Source organism: Mastigoproctus giganteus, chromosome 6 (genome assembly GCF_048544385.1).
Source record: "Mastigoproctus giganteus isolate SK-2022 chromosome 6, ASM4854438v1, whole genome shotgun sequence".
Lineage (NCBI taxonomy): Eukaryota > Metazoa > Arthropoda > Arachnida > Uropygi > Thelyphonidae > Mastigoproctus > Mastigoproctus giganteus.
Genome location: NC_143580.1, coordinates 163,435,751 through 163,453,019, shown reverse-complemented (window position 1 = coordinate 163,453,019; position 17,269 = coordinate 163,435,751). Strand labels below are relative to the sequence as shown.

The window sequence follows — 17,269 nt, the reverse complement described above, 5'->3', positions numbered from 1 at the left end:
AACAACAAAATCTTTAAAGCATCTGGCAGATACTTTAAAGTATCTGCCATCGGCAAACATACCTTCCCTCTGTGATAACACGAATGTGCAGCTCTGCTGAGTTCGCCATGAAAAGATAATCCGCTGCAATTCATCTACCATATCACCTGAATCACAATGTGATACTTCAGTGCTTTCTTTGTTATCGGGATCTTGTGAAGATCTTACATTATGTCTGAGCCATTTAACAGTTCGCTGAATTTCGGCCTGTTTTTCATCCATATTAGCTACCCACTTTTTGTAGCATTGATTTTCCACTTGCTCCGTCGTCATTAAACTTATTCTACAGGGTGTCTCAAAAATATTGGTACAAACGTTTAGGGAAGGTAGGTAACATCTAAAGGAATGTGAATCGCAGAGGAACCCATAACCAGAAACGGCACTGTAAGTCGGTAGACGGCGCTGTTCATCAGGGAAAATTTCTGGTTTACTCATTCAAGCAGTAGTTGCCGCATGAAGAGCATGCATCAATATATGAACTGTGAGCTGGAAGACATGCACGTAGTGTATGGATTAGCAGAGGGCAATGCACGAGCCGCTCAACGAATTTGTGGAGAATGCTTCCCAGACAGACATGTACCAGACCACCGTTTGTTTGCACGTGTGCATCAAAATTTGTGCGATTATGGGTCATTTAGAGGTAACAGGAGTAGTACGGGCAGACCACACGAACTCCTGCCATGGAAGAAAGTGTGTTGAATGCCATCCAGAATAATCCTACTACCAGCACATGTGCCGTTGCTTCTGCCTTAGGAGTGTCTCATTGCAATGTACAGCGTGTCTGGCATGACGATTCCTTACACCCCTTTCATCTCCAAAGGGGGTTCAGTTACTGCTCCCCCAAGATCATCCTGCACGTGTGGCTTTTGTGCAGTGGTTTCTCCAAGAAAGTGTTCGAGACTTGAATTTTCAAGCCTATGTTTTGTTCATGGATGAGGCTTATTTCACTTGGGAAGGCTTATTCAATCAGCACAATCCTCACGTGTGGGCTCACGACAACCCACACGTTGTGCACCCCCATGCGGCAATACATCGCTTCGCAATAAATGTGTGGGTAGGTATGGTCAGTGACTGCTTAGTCGGCCCATACCTGTTACCATCCCGCATGAACTCCGCTAAATATTGGATCTTTCTTGAACAAGTTCTACCAGGGTTACATGACGATGTTCCAGCAAATGTGAGACACAACATTTGGTTTCAACATGACGGGGTGCATGCCCATTATGGAAGGTGTGTTCCCGACCATTTGAACAGGTGTTTTGGGCATCGATGGATTGGCTTGGTGAACCCGTTGCCTGGCCCCCCATGCTCACCTGATTTATCGAGCCTTGATTTCTTTCTGTGGGGGCCCCCTCAAATCTATCGTGTATGAATCGCCTATGGAGACTCGTCTGCGCTGCTGCTACTATCAAAGAAACTCCAGGTGTGTTCGACCGTATCCACCAATGCATGCTGCGTCGGTGTCACGCATGCATCGGATCTCATGGTGGAACCTTTGAGCATCTGTTGTAACATCATGAAATGCATCCATCTCGTACTCCATTGTTAATATTATGCCAAATAAATGTTTGCCACTAATTACTGTCTTGTGTCATTTCTGCTTCTTGTGCCTCTACTACTACTTTCCTGTGACGTTTCCGGTTATGGGGTCCTATGCAATTCACATTCCTGTAGATGTTGCCTACCTACCTCCCCTAAACATTTGTACTAATATTTTTGAGATACCCTGTATATTAGTTTGTAACCTTTCAACATGTTTCTATATTTCCATGAAGACTCATGACGGCATCGTTTTCTCTCAGAATCAATGCTTGACAACCTAAGTCGTGGCATTGTGTTAATTACTATGTTATTACATATAATTAGCAAATCAGATGTCACGGATTCCAGACACCTGTCGAAACGCACTGATCGATATCTAATCAGGAAATAACCTGTGTAATGCATGAGCAATATTGTTGCTTATACAAATATAAAAACTATATCAGGTCCCTTCATCAGCTAACATTATAATAGAACATCAAATGATGCTGGGTTTGGTCATGTATTAGACAGTGAACCATGTACACGAGGTTGGTGAACATTATGGAAGTAGTTATGGCCCAAATAAATGATGTAATTGCCCCCCCTTTCTCCCATTGGCTTGAATAAATATCACTATGAAGAAAAAATTTTTAATGTATAGAGAGATTTTGGTTATTAAACAGTAGATAATATACATTTCCCTCTTTTGTTATTGCTGTCAGTAAACTTTATTAAGTGTGAATTGCTCTTACCATACGAACCAGTGATCAATTAACGTTTTAGAATGGATGAAAGTGATAGACAGCAAAATGCCCAGTGCCTGAGCTAAAAATATGTTCACTTGCAGTTGTGAAATTTTACTTTGGTTGTGGAATTAAAGTTGTTTTATTTTCTATTTATTTTACTTTGTGCACATAAAACTGCTAGCTTGGGAGGGGACAAAGACGAATAGATTAACAGTAGCCACTGGCAGAGGTGAAAGAGATTCTTGCACTGCTTCTATTGGAATGAGCAGAAGCCTGAAAAACAAGATGCAGAATATTTCAGAGACTGCTGGGAGTCATTGCGGTACAAGTAAACACATGGGTTGTGTTAGGGTAGCTAAGAATAGAAACAGGTGCATGTATAGTTGTGTGTACACCAATGCTAGGAGTTTAGTAAATAAATTTGATGAATTTGAGGTATTGCTCAAAACATCAAAATTGAGAGTAGGAGTGTGCTATAGGCCTAATGACTCTGATGAGTATAATAAGAAACTGTACAGGGAAATAGAGTGGGCCAGTAAATCAGAGAGTCTTATAATGGGGGATTTTAATTTCCCAGGTATTGACTGGAATTGGGGGCTGGTCACTCACACACTAGCAAGGCTTTTGTGGATTTATTGGATGATTGTTTTCTACATCAGCATGTTCGGGAGGCAACTAGAGGGAGTAATACTCTTGATTTGATTATCAGTAGTGATTCTTTATGCATTAAGAATCTGCAGATAAATGAACCACTAGGTGGCAGTGATCACAGTGTGCTGAAGTGGGATTTACTCAAAGAGGTAACTACCATTAGGGGTAAAGGGAAGGGTTATTGCTTTCGTAAAGGCAACTACGATGGACTGAGACAGTATTTAAATTCTATACAATGGGACGAACTGATGATGTTATCAACAGGAAATTCAAAATGCGAAGCTTTCAAAGAACTTATCTTGGAAGCTACTAGGCTTTACATACCAACTAAGAAATATTGTTCAAGGTTTAGGCCTAAATGGATGTCAGATGAACTAATGAGACATATGGCAGAGAAGAAAAATGCATGGGATACATACAAATTAACATGTGACACAGAAGCCTATGATAGATACAAGTTGATCTGTAACCAAGTTACCAAGGAGGTTAGGCAGCCGAAGGCAGATTACGAGAAATCTTTGACAAGGAATGCAAAGAAAACCAGCAAAGAGTTCTTTACTTATGTAAACTCTAGAAGGAAGGGGATGAATCAGATTGGTCCACTTGATATCGATAGGTCAACTGTTGATGATCCTGCTCAGGTAGCTAACAAACTAAATGAATATTTTGCATCGACATTCACACATGAGGAGTTATTCAGCGAGGGGAATGCCAGAGGTGTGTTGAATTCTGGCAGTAAGCTAGAGAATCTTGTAATAACTGAGAGTAAAGTGGAGGAGAAATTGTTGAAGATAAACACAAGAAAGGCACCTGGGGTGGATGGGATCTATCCAGTTATATTAAAGGAGGGAGCAAAGGAAGTAAGCAAACCCTTAGCCATAATTATGAGAGCTTCCTTGGACTCAGGGGGGTACCCACAGACTGGAGATGTGCAAATGTGACCCCAATTCACAAAGGAGGATCAAAGGCTGATACAAGTAATTATAGACCTGTGAGTTTAACTTCTGTTCCAGGAAAATTAATGGAGGCACTGGTTAAAGAAGCACTGCAGGATCATCTAGACAAGACTTCAGTTATAGCTCGGACAGAGCATGGTTTTGTTAAGGGGAAGTCTTGCCTGACCAATTTGATTGGATACTATGATGCAGTCACAAAAGAACTGGATGCAGGGAATAACTTTGATATTATATACTTGGATCTTAGAAAGGCTTTTGATACTGTTGCATATGGAAGACTGCTACACAAATTGGAGCAGTGTGACATTGGAGGCAAATTGCTGCTATGGATAAAGGGGTGGTTGAGGGGGAGAAGACAGAGAGTGGTAATCAATGGACACTGTTCATCGTGGTGGAGTCCCTCAGGGTTCAGTGTTGGGTCCATTATTGTTTTCTGTATTTATAAATAATATTGATGATGGTATATCAAGCTTAATGTCCAAGTTTGCAGACGTTATAAAGGTTGGCAGTGTGGTTAAGAACACTACTGACACTATGCTGCTGCAACAGGATCTGGAAAGGTTGAGCAGATGGGCTGAGAGGTGGCAAATGAAGTTTAACATTGACAAATGTAAAGTACTATATATGGGAAACAGCAATCCCAGAGCAACGTATCAACTCTGTGATACTACACTGACAGTGGTAGAGAATGAAAAGGATCTGGGGGTAATTGTGCAGGCAGATATGAAGTTCTCTGAGCAGTGCAAATGGGCTGCAAGAGTAGCTCATGGTGTCTTGTCAATGATATACATGAATTTTTCTAGCAGGGATAAGGAGGTGATTATTCCCTTGTATAAGGCAATGGTCAGGCCACACCTAGAGTACTGTATAGAGGTCTGGAGGCCTCATTTCAAGAATGATGTAGAGCTGCTGGAACGAGTACAGAGAAGGGCAACAAGATTAGTGAATGGAACAAAATGTTGCTCTTACGAAGAAAGGCAAGTTTTGCAAATTACAGTGTCTGGAGACTAGGCACTGGCGAGGTGATCTGGTAGAGGTGTAAAAAGCATTGAATGGTTTAAGCATGCTCAATGCTGATGGGATTCTTCCTCTTGCTCAGAATATTTACCTGAGATGGCATAAATTCAAATTGAGGAAAGACAGATGTAGGATAGATGTGCAGAAATTTGCCTTTGGCCAGTGGGTAGTTGGTTGGTGGAACGGACTTCCATCCCTTGTTGTGGTAGTTGATAGCCTAAATAAATTTAAGGCTCAGCTGGACAGGTATTTCGAACGAATGGAGGGGTGAAGTGGAAGTTTTTTTTTGGCTGATGCTGCATAAGCTTGCTTTCTTGCATCATATGCCTCTACTAATGCTAATGTTTTCCCCAACTCTTTTCCTCTTGTATATTAATAACTTATTCCACTGACTAGAAATCTTATCCATAGTTTTGGCAATGATAGCACATTGCATTCCACTTTCCATTTTGAGAAACCTTGCCCTGCTCAGTCAGCCTCAACTTCTCGAATATTTGCTACCAATTCCTTAAATGCCGATATCCAGGTAATTCTCTAGTGGGGCAAAGACAACTTAGTTGATTTCAATCCTTCTAAAACTCAGTCTTGTCTTATACCTTACAAAAAGGATTCTTCTGCTGCTGCTGCCATGCTTATCTTTGGTGACAGTCCGATTTCTAGACACGATGATATATCTCTTTTGGGGAGTACCCTGACTTCTAATCTCTCTTGGCACAAGACAAGCAAATTACAAATACTGCTTCCTCTACACCTAAAAAACTTGGTTTTCTCTTTCGCTCTTGGCTTTACTTTTCTTCCAAACGGCTGTTCACTCTGTACAAATTGCAAATCCGCCTTTCCATGGAATATTGTTTCCCGCATGTGGGGGCGGTGTCCCCAAAACCTCTCTCTGGCTTCTAGATTCCATTCATAAGAGGGCAGTTAGGTTAATTAATGACTCATCTCTAACAGAGTCTCTCCACTTGCTATCTCGTAGACATACTGTTTCTGCTGCATGCCTTTTCTACAGATACTTCCATGGGCACTGTTTTTCTGAATTGGCTTGTATAATTCCCGCTCTCTTTCAAAACAGTCCGAACACATGCTGCCACCAGCCAACATCCATTTACTCTCCAACTTCAAACTCACAGAACCAACTTTTCATCTTCCTCATTTATTCAATCAACTGCCATTTTCTGGAACAACCTTCCTTCATATGTATTTCTTGAAAATTACAGTCTACAGAAGTTCAAGTCTGATGTCAACAAATATCTTCTTCATCTTCTCAACCTTCAATCCATGCACGGTACTAAGTACTATAGGTTCTAATACCTCTTGTGTTTGGGGTTTTCATAAAAAAAAAAATCCTACAACTAACAAACAAACAACCGTATATAACACGTTTGTAAATTGTGTATTCTGTGGTTAATTTGCTGTTTGCTGGACGAAAAACCTCATTTTTCAGGGGGGAAAAAAAATCATGCTTGCCACGTTGTAACAAAGTTGCATAAAAATTTCTAAAAATCCCTGGGAAAAAAATTGCTGCCCAATTGGGGGGGGGGCCAATTTTTTCTCCAGGGGCTCACATCTGGTGAGTATAGGCGTGGCTTGCCCAGGATCCTGAGCTGGATATCATCATTCTTCTCTTTCTTAGTGATTTCCTTTTACTTCTCTCTCTCTCTCTCTCTCTCTCTCTCTCTCTTGCCTGGTACAGCATAAGCCTCAGGCTTCCTTGTACCATATGGGTAATAATAATTATACTAACAGAAAAGCCTAATAGTCTGGAAAATGTAAATTGTCTTTGTTTTATGGCATGACCTTCAGAAATGTGCTTTAGTAAAATGTGAGCTCACGTGAGGCAATAATAGTGTGTTTCTGCCTTAATCCTGAGAAGTTCTTTACAGAAAATTTTATTTTGACCATTATCATGGTGTTAACAAAGAGAATAACAGACAGTGGCACTAATAAATCTACCAAGAAAAGGAAAGTGATTGATTTTTTTCCAGGAAACAAACTCTACCAAATAAAACCGGAACCAAAAAAACAGGCGAGATGAAATAATTTAAGGATTTGGGCATACTTGCCTCACATAGAGTGCCTCTGTAGCCAGGTGGGAAGGAGCAGCAGTGCATAGCACGCGCTTCTTGATTAGACCCGGGGTTCGAGCCCATCACTACCAAATACGGAAGATGCGAAGGTCAGGGAATGACCACCGCATATCCCAGAGCAATATGGCCTTAGTTGCTAATGCTCCTAAAACCCAAATAACAGTAACAACAACTCGCCTCACTCACCTGTATCTATTAACTAATGACAACGCTTCCCAATGTACATCATGTCAAGTACAACTGATCATTGCCATTTGTTAGTGGACTGTCCTCACTTTCAAAATATCCGCTTAAACACCTTTAAATCAATTACTAATACACAGTCATCAATAAATTTATTGCAGATTCTGGGAGATGGTTCTAATGAAAAAGAACTATTTACTTTCCTAAATTGTATAGGAATATATCATAAAATAAAGTTATTACAATGAAGCTAAAATTTCATGTTCAACATTAGAAAGACACAATATGGTTAAACACAACAGCGATTAATTTGGATCAGAAAATTAAAATAATAAGGATGTATGAAAATGCTCAGACATTAACAAGCATAGGATAAGTAAAACTTGATCTTATTGCATTTGCGATAATACCAATAGCTGGAATTTTGTGGGTTTTTACATTATTATGGTGAAATGTGTCCCCCCTTCACTGAAATCTTCAGTCATATAAAAAACATAAATTTTAAGAATCTTCTCTTCATTCCTATTTTTTAAGCTTGTTACCCCGTATCTCACTTATGCAATTTATGTGCGTACCGTGTTTGTCATTATTGATTGCTTTTTTTTTTTTTTTTTATACTGTTTGAAATTTTACAATCCTAAAAAAAAATTTATGCATCCGAAATTACATCACTTGGGCTTATGTAAGTCAGGGCTTACTGTATGATGTTATTAAATTGAAAATGAATTATTTTCATATTGATTTAAAGTAAATGGTTAGCCAGTCTTTTGATGGAGCTGCAAATATCAGTGGCTAATGCAGTGAACTTTCTTTCAAGCACATTTGAAAAAAGTGCTTGAAAGTTTGCAATGATAAATATTGTATCTTGAAAATTGGGCATTGATAAATAGAGGATCTCCTGATTCTATTTATCATTGCCATTAACAAGATACAATAATACACTGAAGTGTAGAGCTCCTATAGAGTGATTTCTTCAGAATTTAAGTTTGAAACAATTTTTTTATCCTATTAATTATCTAGGATAGCCTAGATTAGTCTAGGATACGTAATACTAATTGAAAGTGAAGCTATAAGAAAATTAATACTAAGTGAAAATGCGAGATATCTCATGTTTTCACTTAATGTGTTAATACTCTCATAGTTTCACAGTTTGCATATTGTGTCAATTTATTTTTTAATTTGTGTTATTAATTAAAATACATTTTAAAAAAAAATCTTTATTATAAAATTGCACTGTTTGAAAGTTTCTGTGTAGTAAATTTTTTTTCTATTTTAAGACTGCTAATTTTTAGGTTCATAGGTGTATAAACCAATGTGTAAAGCACTTATTTTCTTCACCATGTTTGTCCATCTACATGTAATAACTCGACTCTTGGTGGATAGATTTTCATAAAATTTCTTATTTGACTCATTTACTGATTATTGATTTGTTTACTCATTTATTGATTTGTTAAGCCTTCCCAGATTTCGTTAAAATTGGACCATTAAAAATCTGGCAATTATTTATTTTTTTACATGCATATTACATAGGTCCATAGATCATAGCTGAAGTATGGGATTTTGTGTGTTGCAATGTGCTGATTGAATTATTCCTTTATTTCTTATTATTCAGCTGTCAGCTTTACAGGTTAAAATTGACTTAAAAATTGTATTATAAACTAATATTTTCTTTTGGCTAATTTCTCTTTTGCTCTAAATGAACTTAACTGACTTCTTGCTTTATATATTCTATTTCTTTTCTCTATCAGTATTCTCCCAGGACCTATCGAATGGGTGCACTGCCCCACTAAAATATAAGTTATTCTCGTTCAAGTGCAATGGGACAGGAGCATATAACGTTAAATTATGCAATTAATTTTTGCTCTGGATCACTTAAGTCACGTTTATAAATAACAGAAATTTTTATAATATTGCGAAGTATTGCACTTCCCCACCAGGCTGGCAAAATTTTCTGGGGAGAACACTGTCTATGTCTAATCTCCCATCTTCATTAAAGACTTCTATATATATATATACAATTACTAACTTTTTCCAATTTTTTTGATTATTTTGTCTAAAACTTAAATTTTCCTCATCTTTTCCAACTTTCATAACTTTTGGATAGGTAGGTTTCATGCCAAATTCTCAAAACCTTTGTCTGTTTTATTCAAATATTCTTGAAGATGTCTTTCATCGTACTATTCTCTTATGGTAATGATCCCTTTTTACACCTCCCACCGTCAGTAAACCTTCTTTTATTTAAATTGTCCATGAAAATTATAAAAAGTGGCAATAGGATGCAGTACTACCTAACTCGTAATTTAGCCACAAACCATTTTCCAATGCTTCCTTCAATCCTCACTACACATCTGCCATTTTTATGCAAAGTTTTTATTCCCTGAAAAGATTATCCATGATTCATATTTTTCTAAAATGAAAGAGCAGATTTCTGACTTATCTTATTGTTATGTTTTTTTAAGATCAATAAATGCTAAATACAAGCTCTTGTTACATTTGCTTGATTTCTGTGTAACTTGTCTTAATGTGAATACAGTAAACCCCCACCATAATACCTCTAGTTATAGCATTCTTCCAATTTTAAATGTTTTCTTCAGTCATTTGATCAATTCTGTGGCATGCCTCGCATTTTTTCACATCTGTAGCACTCTCAATTAAAATACTTTCCCCTCTTGCATTGCTTTTTTTATTTTTGTAAACTCAGCAGTAGTGGCAGGTGACCTGATAGGTTACCCACAAAAATAATGTTCCCGCATCAGTGACTGAAATTCTTTCTACCTTTCTATATAAGACATTTCTGGCACCTCCCTCGTTGAAGTCTGTGGTGATTTGTGCTACTATCGCTCTCTGGTTGACTTGAAACAATGTGAGACAGACGTTGACAGCCACATTCATCCGCCACCTTACTCTGCCCACAACGCTGTCCTTAGTCACTTTTACTGCAGTAGTTTCCAAAGTGACAGTTTTTTTTTATGCTGGGGGGTTTATGGTATTCATGTTAAGACAAGTTACACAGAACTCAAGTGAATGTAACAAAAACTGAAATTGTATTTAGGATTTATTGATCTTAAAAAAAAATAAAATAACAATTAAGTCAGAAATCTGCTCTTTCATTTTTAAAAATACGAATCATGGATAATCTTTTCTGGGAATAAAAAGTTTGCATAAAATTTATTTTATGCAAACTTTTTGAAATGGAAATAACTGATGTTATTGGATTTGTACAATATGTTTTTAAATTTTTTAGCAATGTTTATATGCATAATAAGCAGAAATATATTTGAATGCTTGAAATTTTGTACATTTAATGGTCTTTTAAACTGGAAAATGGAAGAGAATAAGAGACTGATATGTCTAAACCATTTTTTTGCAAGTTTCAGCAGAATTATTTTAATTTATTTTTATTATTATTATTTTTTTTTTGTTTCTTTGAAAATAAAAGGTGTGAAACATATAGAATGTTTTAAAATTTTTGATTTTTTACTGAAACAAATAAATTTTGGTTTTTCTTAAGGGTTGCAGTACATAAAATAAGTACTGCTACCCATAAGAAAAGATTAAATGTTGGCACTATTTAAACAAATTCAAAAAACCAAAAAAAAATTTTCAAAAAATTAAATTGGAAGTTTAGCAGCTGTCAGGTGACTTGCCACTGTTTTTGTTACATTTTGGACACCACACCCACTAGGCCCCAAGATACAACCCTCCTTCCTCTTGATTTTTGGTTTCATATATGGAATAACAGAGAATAAATTCTAGGTATCGTTTATGCCACAGTTTATTTACTTCATAGAAATTGTTTCTAGTACAGGTGGTTTGTTTATTTCTTATTTAATCCAAAGCTTTGCAGATACATAGAAAGGTTGCTATTTACAACTCAGTGTCTTCACTGAATTTATCAGTGAATAACATATTTCTTTTTTTTTTTTTTTTTTTTAATTCAACATTGTTCATTTGCTTTCCTTCCCTCACCCCAGCAAGCTGAGGTAGTTATGTCTTCAGATCCTATAAAAACAAAACTCTTTGTTCAATGTACATGTCTGTCATTTCCAGTCTATTAAGTTAACACATTCCCTGTTTGAACACAAACTTGCATCTGCAATTTTTATGTCTCGGTGCAGATATGCATTCATTCAATTGCAGTCAGTAAATGAGCACTGTAAAAAAGATAGGCACACGAAATGAACTGAGCCAGAGGTGGACTGGGTCAAAAATTCTTACTGGGGAAAACTTGTAGCGGACTTATACTGGTGTTTTATGACCATATTGTTTATGGCCAAAATCACATTTGTCTAGGACCCACCGGAGTTTCCCTGGTAAGTCTTATGGCCAGGCCCGCCTCTGAACTGAGTGCTATATATGAGCACAATGATTGAACAATGGGCTATTGCATTATGGCTGGGATTTTACTTAGCCTCAATTGCACTGTCTGGAGAGCACTATAAAAGCTGTATACTGGGTTCACAGTTTCATATGCTCTTTGCTTATGTCGAAGTTATTTTATCTAGTTTAGTATTTCCCACAAGAAGAAGAAAAAGTAAAATTTTTTTGAAGATTATTCTTGCTGAATTTTAATTCATTACTTTGTGAAAAACAAAACATCCTTAGTGTGTGTCTACTGATAAAATTTTGTGTAAAAAGAGTTTTCCTTAAAATTTTACCCTAAAGGGGTTATAATGGATGGTTAATATATTGAAGCTGATGACATTGAATCAGCTCTTTATATAATATGTCATCTGATACTGAAATAGAATTCTATTCAAGTGATGCAGATTCTGAATCTCGTTCAGATGAATCTGTTGATGTTAGAACTCTACAAACAACAGATGCTGGAATTACTTGGAGTGAAGACTCTTCACAGAAATCCATTTACTAAAAACCACTGCCTACTCATTCTACACCCTCACAAATATAAAAGGCAGCAAATGTATTAAAATAATGGTTTACGACACACACACACACACACACACACACACACACACACACACACACACACACACACACACACACACACACACACACACACACACACTCCTCAGGACCATATGTGGGGGATCATGCACCTGAGGCTCCAGCAAGGAAGAGGGTCCCTAAAGCATTTCTTAAATGATATACAAAAAATGGTTGTTATTTGGAGCATTAGCAACTGAGGCCATATTGCTCTGGGGATATGCGGTGGTCATTTCCTGACCTTTCCGCATCCTCCGTATTTGGTGGTTATGGGCTCGAACCCCGGTCTGATCGAGAAGCGTGTGCTACGCACTGTTGCTCCTGCCCACCTGGCTACGGAGGTGCTGATATACAAAAGAGAGAGGGCACCCTAAAACCTATTCAATTCGAAAAGATATTAGCAACTTAGATAAAAGATATTAAAAGATATTAGGCAGAACTGTGGATAAAACAGTATTTGTCTTCAAGTTGAAAATAAGGTCAAGCCTCATGCCAAGTACTCTATGCTGGGTCTTCCAGAACCATTCACCCTCCATGATTGAAATTGAATGTAGGAAAGAGTATGAACTTCGATTTGATTTCAACTACTGTGCAGAAATAATCGTACAGTCCTATAGTTCTATATGCTTGTTTATTGAAACTTTATTTTTGGGAAAATGTTAACATTGTTAGTTTTAGATAATTGTTTAATCCACAAAAAATATATTTATTTACATTATTTTTTCCCCCAGGTTTGGAAACTACAAAGAGTAATAAAATACTGTTCATTTCTTGAAAAACTAGTAGATCAACTTTCTGACGATCTTTATGAAACTTCTGCAGCAAGCAATAAACTCAGTAAAAGCACAACATTACCAATGTATGGTAAGTTATTTTAATTTATTAACTAGCATTCACAGCTGACTTGAATAGAATTTATCCTTTTCTAGGACAAAAAAGGAGCAAAGTAAATTTTTTTAATGGAGCTAATTATATATTTTCTACACCAGCATAGGCTTTCAAATAATTCAATACACCTTTCACAAAGTTTAGAAATTTTTAGACAAGAAAAACTTTTGCACTAAAATAGAATATAGGATTAAGATTATTAACATTCCCCAAGTCCATAAACTCGACTAACCTGGTCAATTCCCACAAATTACAGAATTTACAAATATTAATCCTGCTCCCTTCCCCGTAACTTTAGGAGGCCCGGAATGCTTTCCCCTGGCCTGGTCAGAGATAAATGTATCTGTAAGAAAACACACAAAGTACATAGAACCTAGCTGCTATAAGAAGAAACTAGATGACAAACTTGATAAATATAATCATGCAGACAAAAAACTTAATAACAAAAAAAAAAAAATCGTTAGGTGCATGAATCTGAGTAAGTGATGCTGCTAAACTCAACAGAAAGTTTGCTTCTTATCAAGAAAGCCTATTCAATATGGAATATATAACTATGTGGTTTATAATCCAATTATTCAGAGCATGAGATAGTTTAAGGAAGTTTATGAAAAGGATTTGGCAAAGAGGTTTGAGAAAGATATTAAAGAATTCTTTTGCTATGCCTGCACATACTACAGTGAGCAACAGGATCATATTTCAACAGTGGTTATTCCCCTAAGATTCTGACCCAAGTAGATGAGTTAACTAGATTCTCACAAGAATGTACTTTGTGGGGTAGAAGACTGTTTAGTTCAGCATCAGCCAGTTAAATTAATTTGTGATAAGTGAAAAACCATTGAAAAAGAAATTGTCAAGTTTAAAAATGAATACAGTACAAGGAGATGATACCTATCCAGTTATACTGAAAGAAGTTAAGGAGGTAATAATGGAGGGATCCTTAGACTCGGGAGAAGTCTCAGAAGATTCACAGCTTGAATTTGTCAAAGGAAAATCTTTGACTAACCTGGTGAAATATTATGAGGCAGTCACAAAGAAGCTGGATGCCGGAAATAACTTAAGATATAATTTATTTTGTTTTAAAAAAGCTTTCAGTGCATTCCTACATTGAACATTTTTGTGTCAGAAATTACCTTGTGATATAATTCAGAAAAATTGTGGTATTAGGAGTAGATCAGTGATTATGAATTCCCTACAACCTACAATCACCACTACTGCCTTTAATATATGATAATATATTAAAGGCAGTAGTGCCTTTAATACTAAACCAAGAATTTAAGACTAAACCAAGCTGCATCACATGGCAACTGTGCAGTTAACTTGTGCACACTGTGTGACATTGGCCACTGGTTAAGTTTATGCCTGTTCAGTTTCACCTACATAACAATGGACATGATACACGAGGAACAGTATGCTGCTCCAAAATTTTGTTTCCATCTCAAGAAAACATCAAAGCCGAAGCTTATGAAATGTTGAAAGAGATTTATGGTGAATGTATGCTTCCATATAGCTTGCAGGTGGTTTAGAATGTTTAAAACTAGACATGACCGTGTTGTTTGCTGTTTCTAGCTGAGCTACAGAATTTAAGACTAAACCAAGCTGCATCACATGGCAACTGTGCAGTTAACTTGTGCACACTGTGTGACATTGGCCACTGGTTAAGTTTATGCCTGTTCAGTTTCACCTACATAACAATGGACATGATACACGAGGAACAGTATGCTGCTCCAAAATTTTGTTTATGTAACTCAGTGTATAATGATAATTATGTAATTATCATTATACACTGAGTGGCCACTTCATTGGATACACCTACATAACACTAGCCTCCGCCTTCAGAGAACAGCCTGGATTAATGATGTTATGTCCTTAAGACAGTGTCAAAAGCATTCTAAGTATCACACCCAATATTAAACATTTAGTTTTTGCTATACAGGCTCAATCATTGCATTATTTAGGTTTATTTTACAATCATTATTAAAGAAGTTTAATAGTGTTTGTTTCATTTAAATATTATATTATAAATATTTAAGGTTAAGTGTAAGGTAAATTGTTTAAAAAAAAAATTTCACTGAATTCTTATTGCACGCATACGAAAAAAAAAAAAATCGGAGCAGGAATTTCTGTTGGGCCACAAATCTGCTGCTGCTAGATACTGTATTTGAAGAAACCATGAACCAGACTAAAAGAGACACTTGACTTTAAAAATGCAGTTCATAATATTTTGGGATACAATAAACACCCAGATTATAAGACGATCGTGGGTGACATACTGGAGAAGTTTATAAAATTTTATTTTCTAAACTCCTCCGGTATTGTCACCTCTAGTTATACTTTTAAATTTTGTTAAGCCCATTTCATTCTGTGATTTGCTGACAAAGAGTAAAACAGTAATGTGGCACTTTCAATATAGAAGTATATGATAAAAAAAAAAAAAAAAGTTTCTCCACTGTCAAAAAGTGATTGTCCAATTCTGCTTTGACCTTTACCACACATCTTAGCACCAACACACTAGGTAAACTTTATCAGAGCTAACTTTTATGATTTTATGTTTGTGTTCCCTAGTTCTTATCTTTCCTACCAGTGAGAGAGTATACCTGCTTAATTCATATCACTGGTTCTCCTTTAACAGCTCAGTCAAGTTCCCCTAAGATACAGTTTCCAATTTTTGCAGCCCACACCATCTTAAGTCATTATTCATATGTACTGCTCCTCACTTCCTACTCACCCTTCTTTGAACCCTCTCTACACGCTTCACGTCTTTGTTAGATTGTCTTCTGGACCTGAATAAAGGATTGTAAATGTAATATCCCCATGATATTATACAAAGAGACAATGACATCCCTCCCTTGCGAAGGTCCTACAAATCAAACCTTCAAAGTTGCCTGTTTACATTGTCACTTCCATCCCATATCTGCAATGTCATTTTCAAGCAACATGGCCTTGCTCTGGTTGTTAACTATGCTTCCTCTCTTAAAATTAACGGCACATTTACACCTTCCCTTATACTTCTAGTTCTGTTGGATCAACTTAGCTTACTTTCCATATATAAAACAGCAGAAGGAATTTTGTGGAAATCTGGAGAATTTACTCCAACCATTTAGGAACTTTAATAGTAACAGAGATAATCCCCCATACCCACTCTGGTTGGCTATCTAGCAGACAGCTAGACCACACAACTTCTCAATACAACTTGAGATCTAATGACAGTCCCTGTACTGGGAGCCCCCCCTCCCCTTCCCAAAATTAAAAATGTAGACATCAGGCAAGATTGCTGGCAGATCACAGATCTATTGCAATGCTATTTCTTCTAGGATGGGGCTGTAGTAGTCACCAGCTTTTTCTGCACAAAGGAAAACATAACTGGGATTGTTCCTAGTGTTACTTAGGAGTATGTTATAATATGGTTAGGAAATTTGGATAGTTTACTGGAAGGAAGTCTGTGTTACTTCTCATCTTCATCAGTGAAGATGAGAACACAGGGATTTGCTTAATTTGTGGGCAAAGTGATGTTTGTATTTTCACTCTAACAATGATTTCAACTTACTATAAGGAAATTATGTATGTTTACTAATGTTCAATCAATTTCTGAAATAAAGGAATTTTCATCTCAAATGAGAATTGTTATTTGTGGGTAGGCAAGAGAATAATGAACTTAGAATTTCTAATGGTAATCTTTCAAACCATTTTATTTGTTCCACTTGACACATGCAGATATACTTTATACAGCTCTGGTCCCTACTAAAGAATAAATTTACATGGACAAAGAGTGCATGCATGCCCAAATTGTAAAGATTAAGAGATGTGTCCACAGTGAACAGCTTAAATAAGAATTAAGGTTCTTTATGGGTGATTGAATCCCCACTCCATACTGAAATGTGCATAAAGGTACAGTATTTCTAATTTTTGAGATTTATTACCAGCTATTCTGCGATTGAAAGGTGTCCAAGCATACACAGGTATGAAGTTCGGAGATTCAAATTTGGTGGTAAGCATAATTAAATCAATTAAAGACACTTGTTTCTTGGATTAATCTAGTAAACATTATCTAACATAACAGCTCAAAATAAGTTACAAACCTCTGTAGTTGTTGATGAAACCTTATATTTCATAAGAAGCTTTATGCCTACAAATCTGAGCATTATAGCCATAGAAGCTAATGCACCAATAAAACCAAGCCTACAAATCTGACAAGCTACAAATCTAACAACCAATTTAAGTAGTGGTCACTGAT

At 36.5% G+C, this 17,269-nt stretch overlaps 1 protein-coding gene across 1 annotated transcript in view; it reads left to right on the top strand.

Moving 5' to 3' along the window:
- The window catches only part of LOC150084714 (uncharacterized), a 117,187-nt gene that overhangs the window by 64,448 nt on the left and 35,470 nt on the right, over positions 1-17,269 (top strand). Inside the window, exon 4 of the mRNA XM_090376329.1 lies at positions 12,882-13,014. Within this exon, the coding sequence (XP_090232455.1) occupies positions 12,882-13,014 (133 nt within the window). The remainder of the gene's footprint in view (positions 1-12,881; positions 13,015-17,269) is intronic.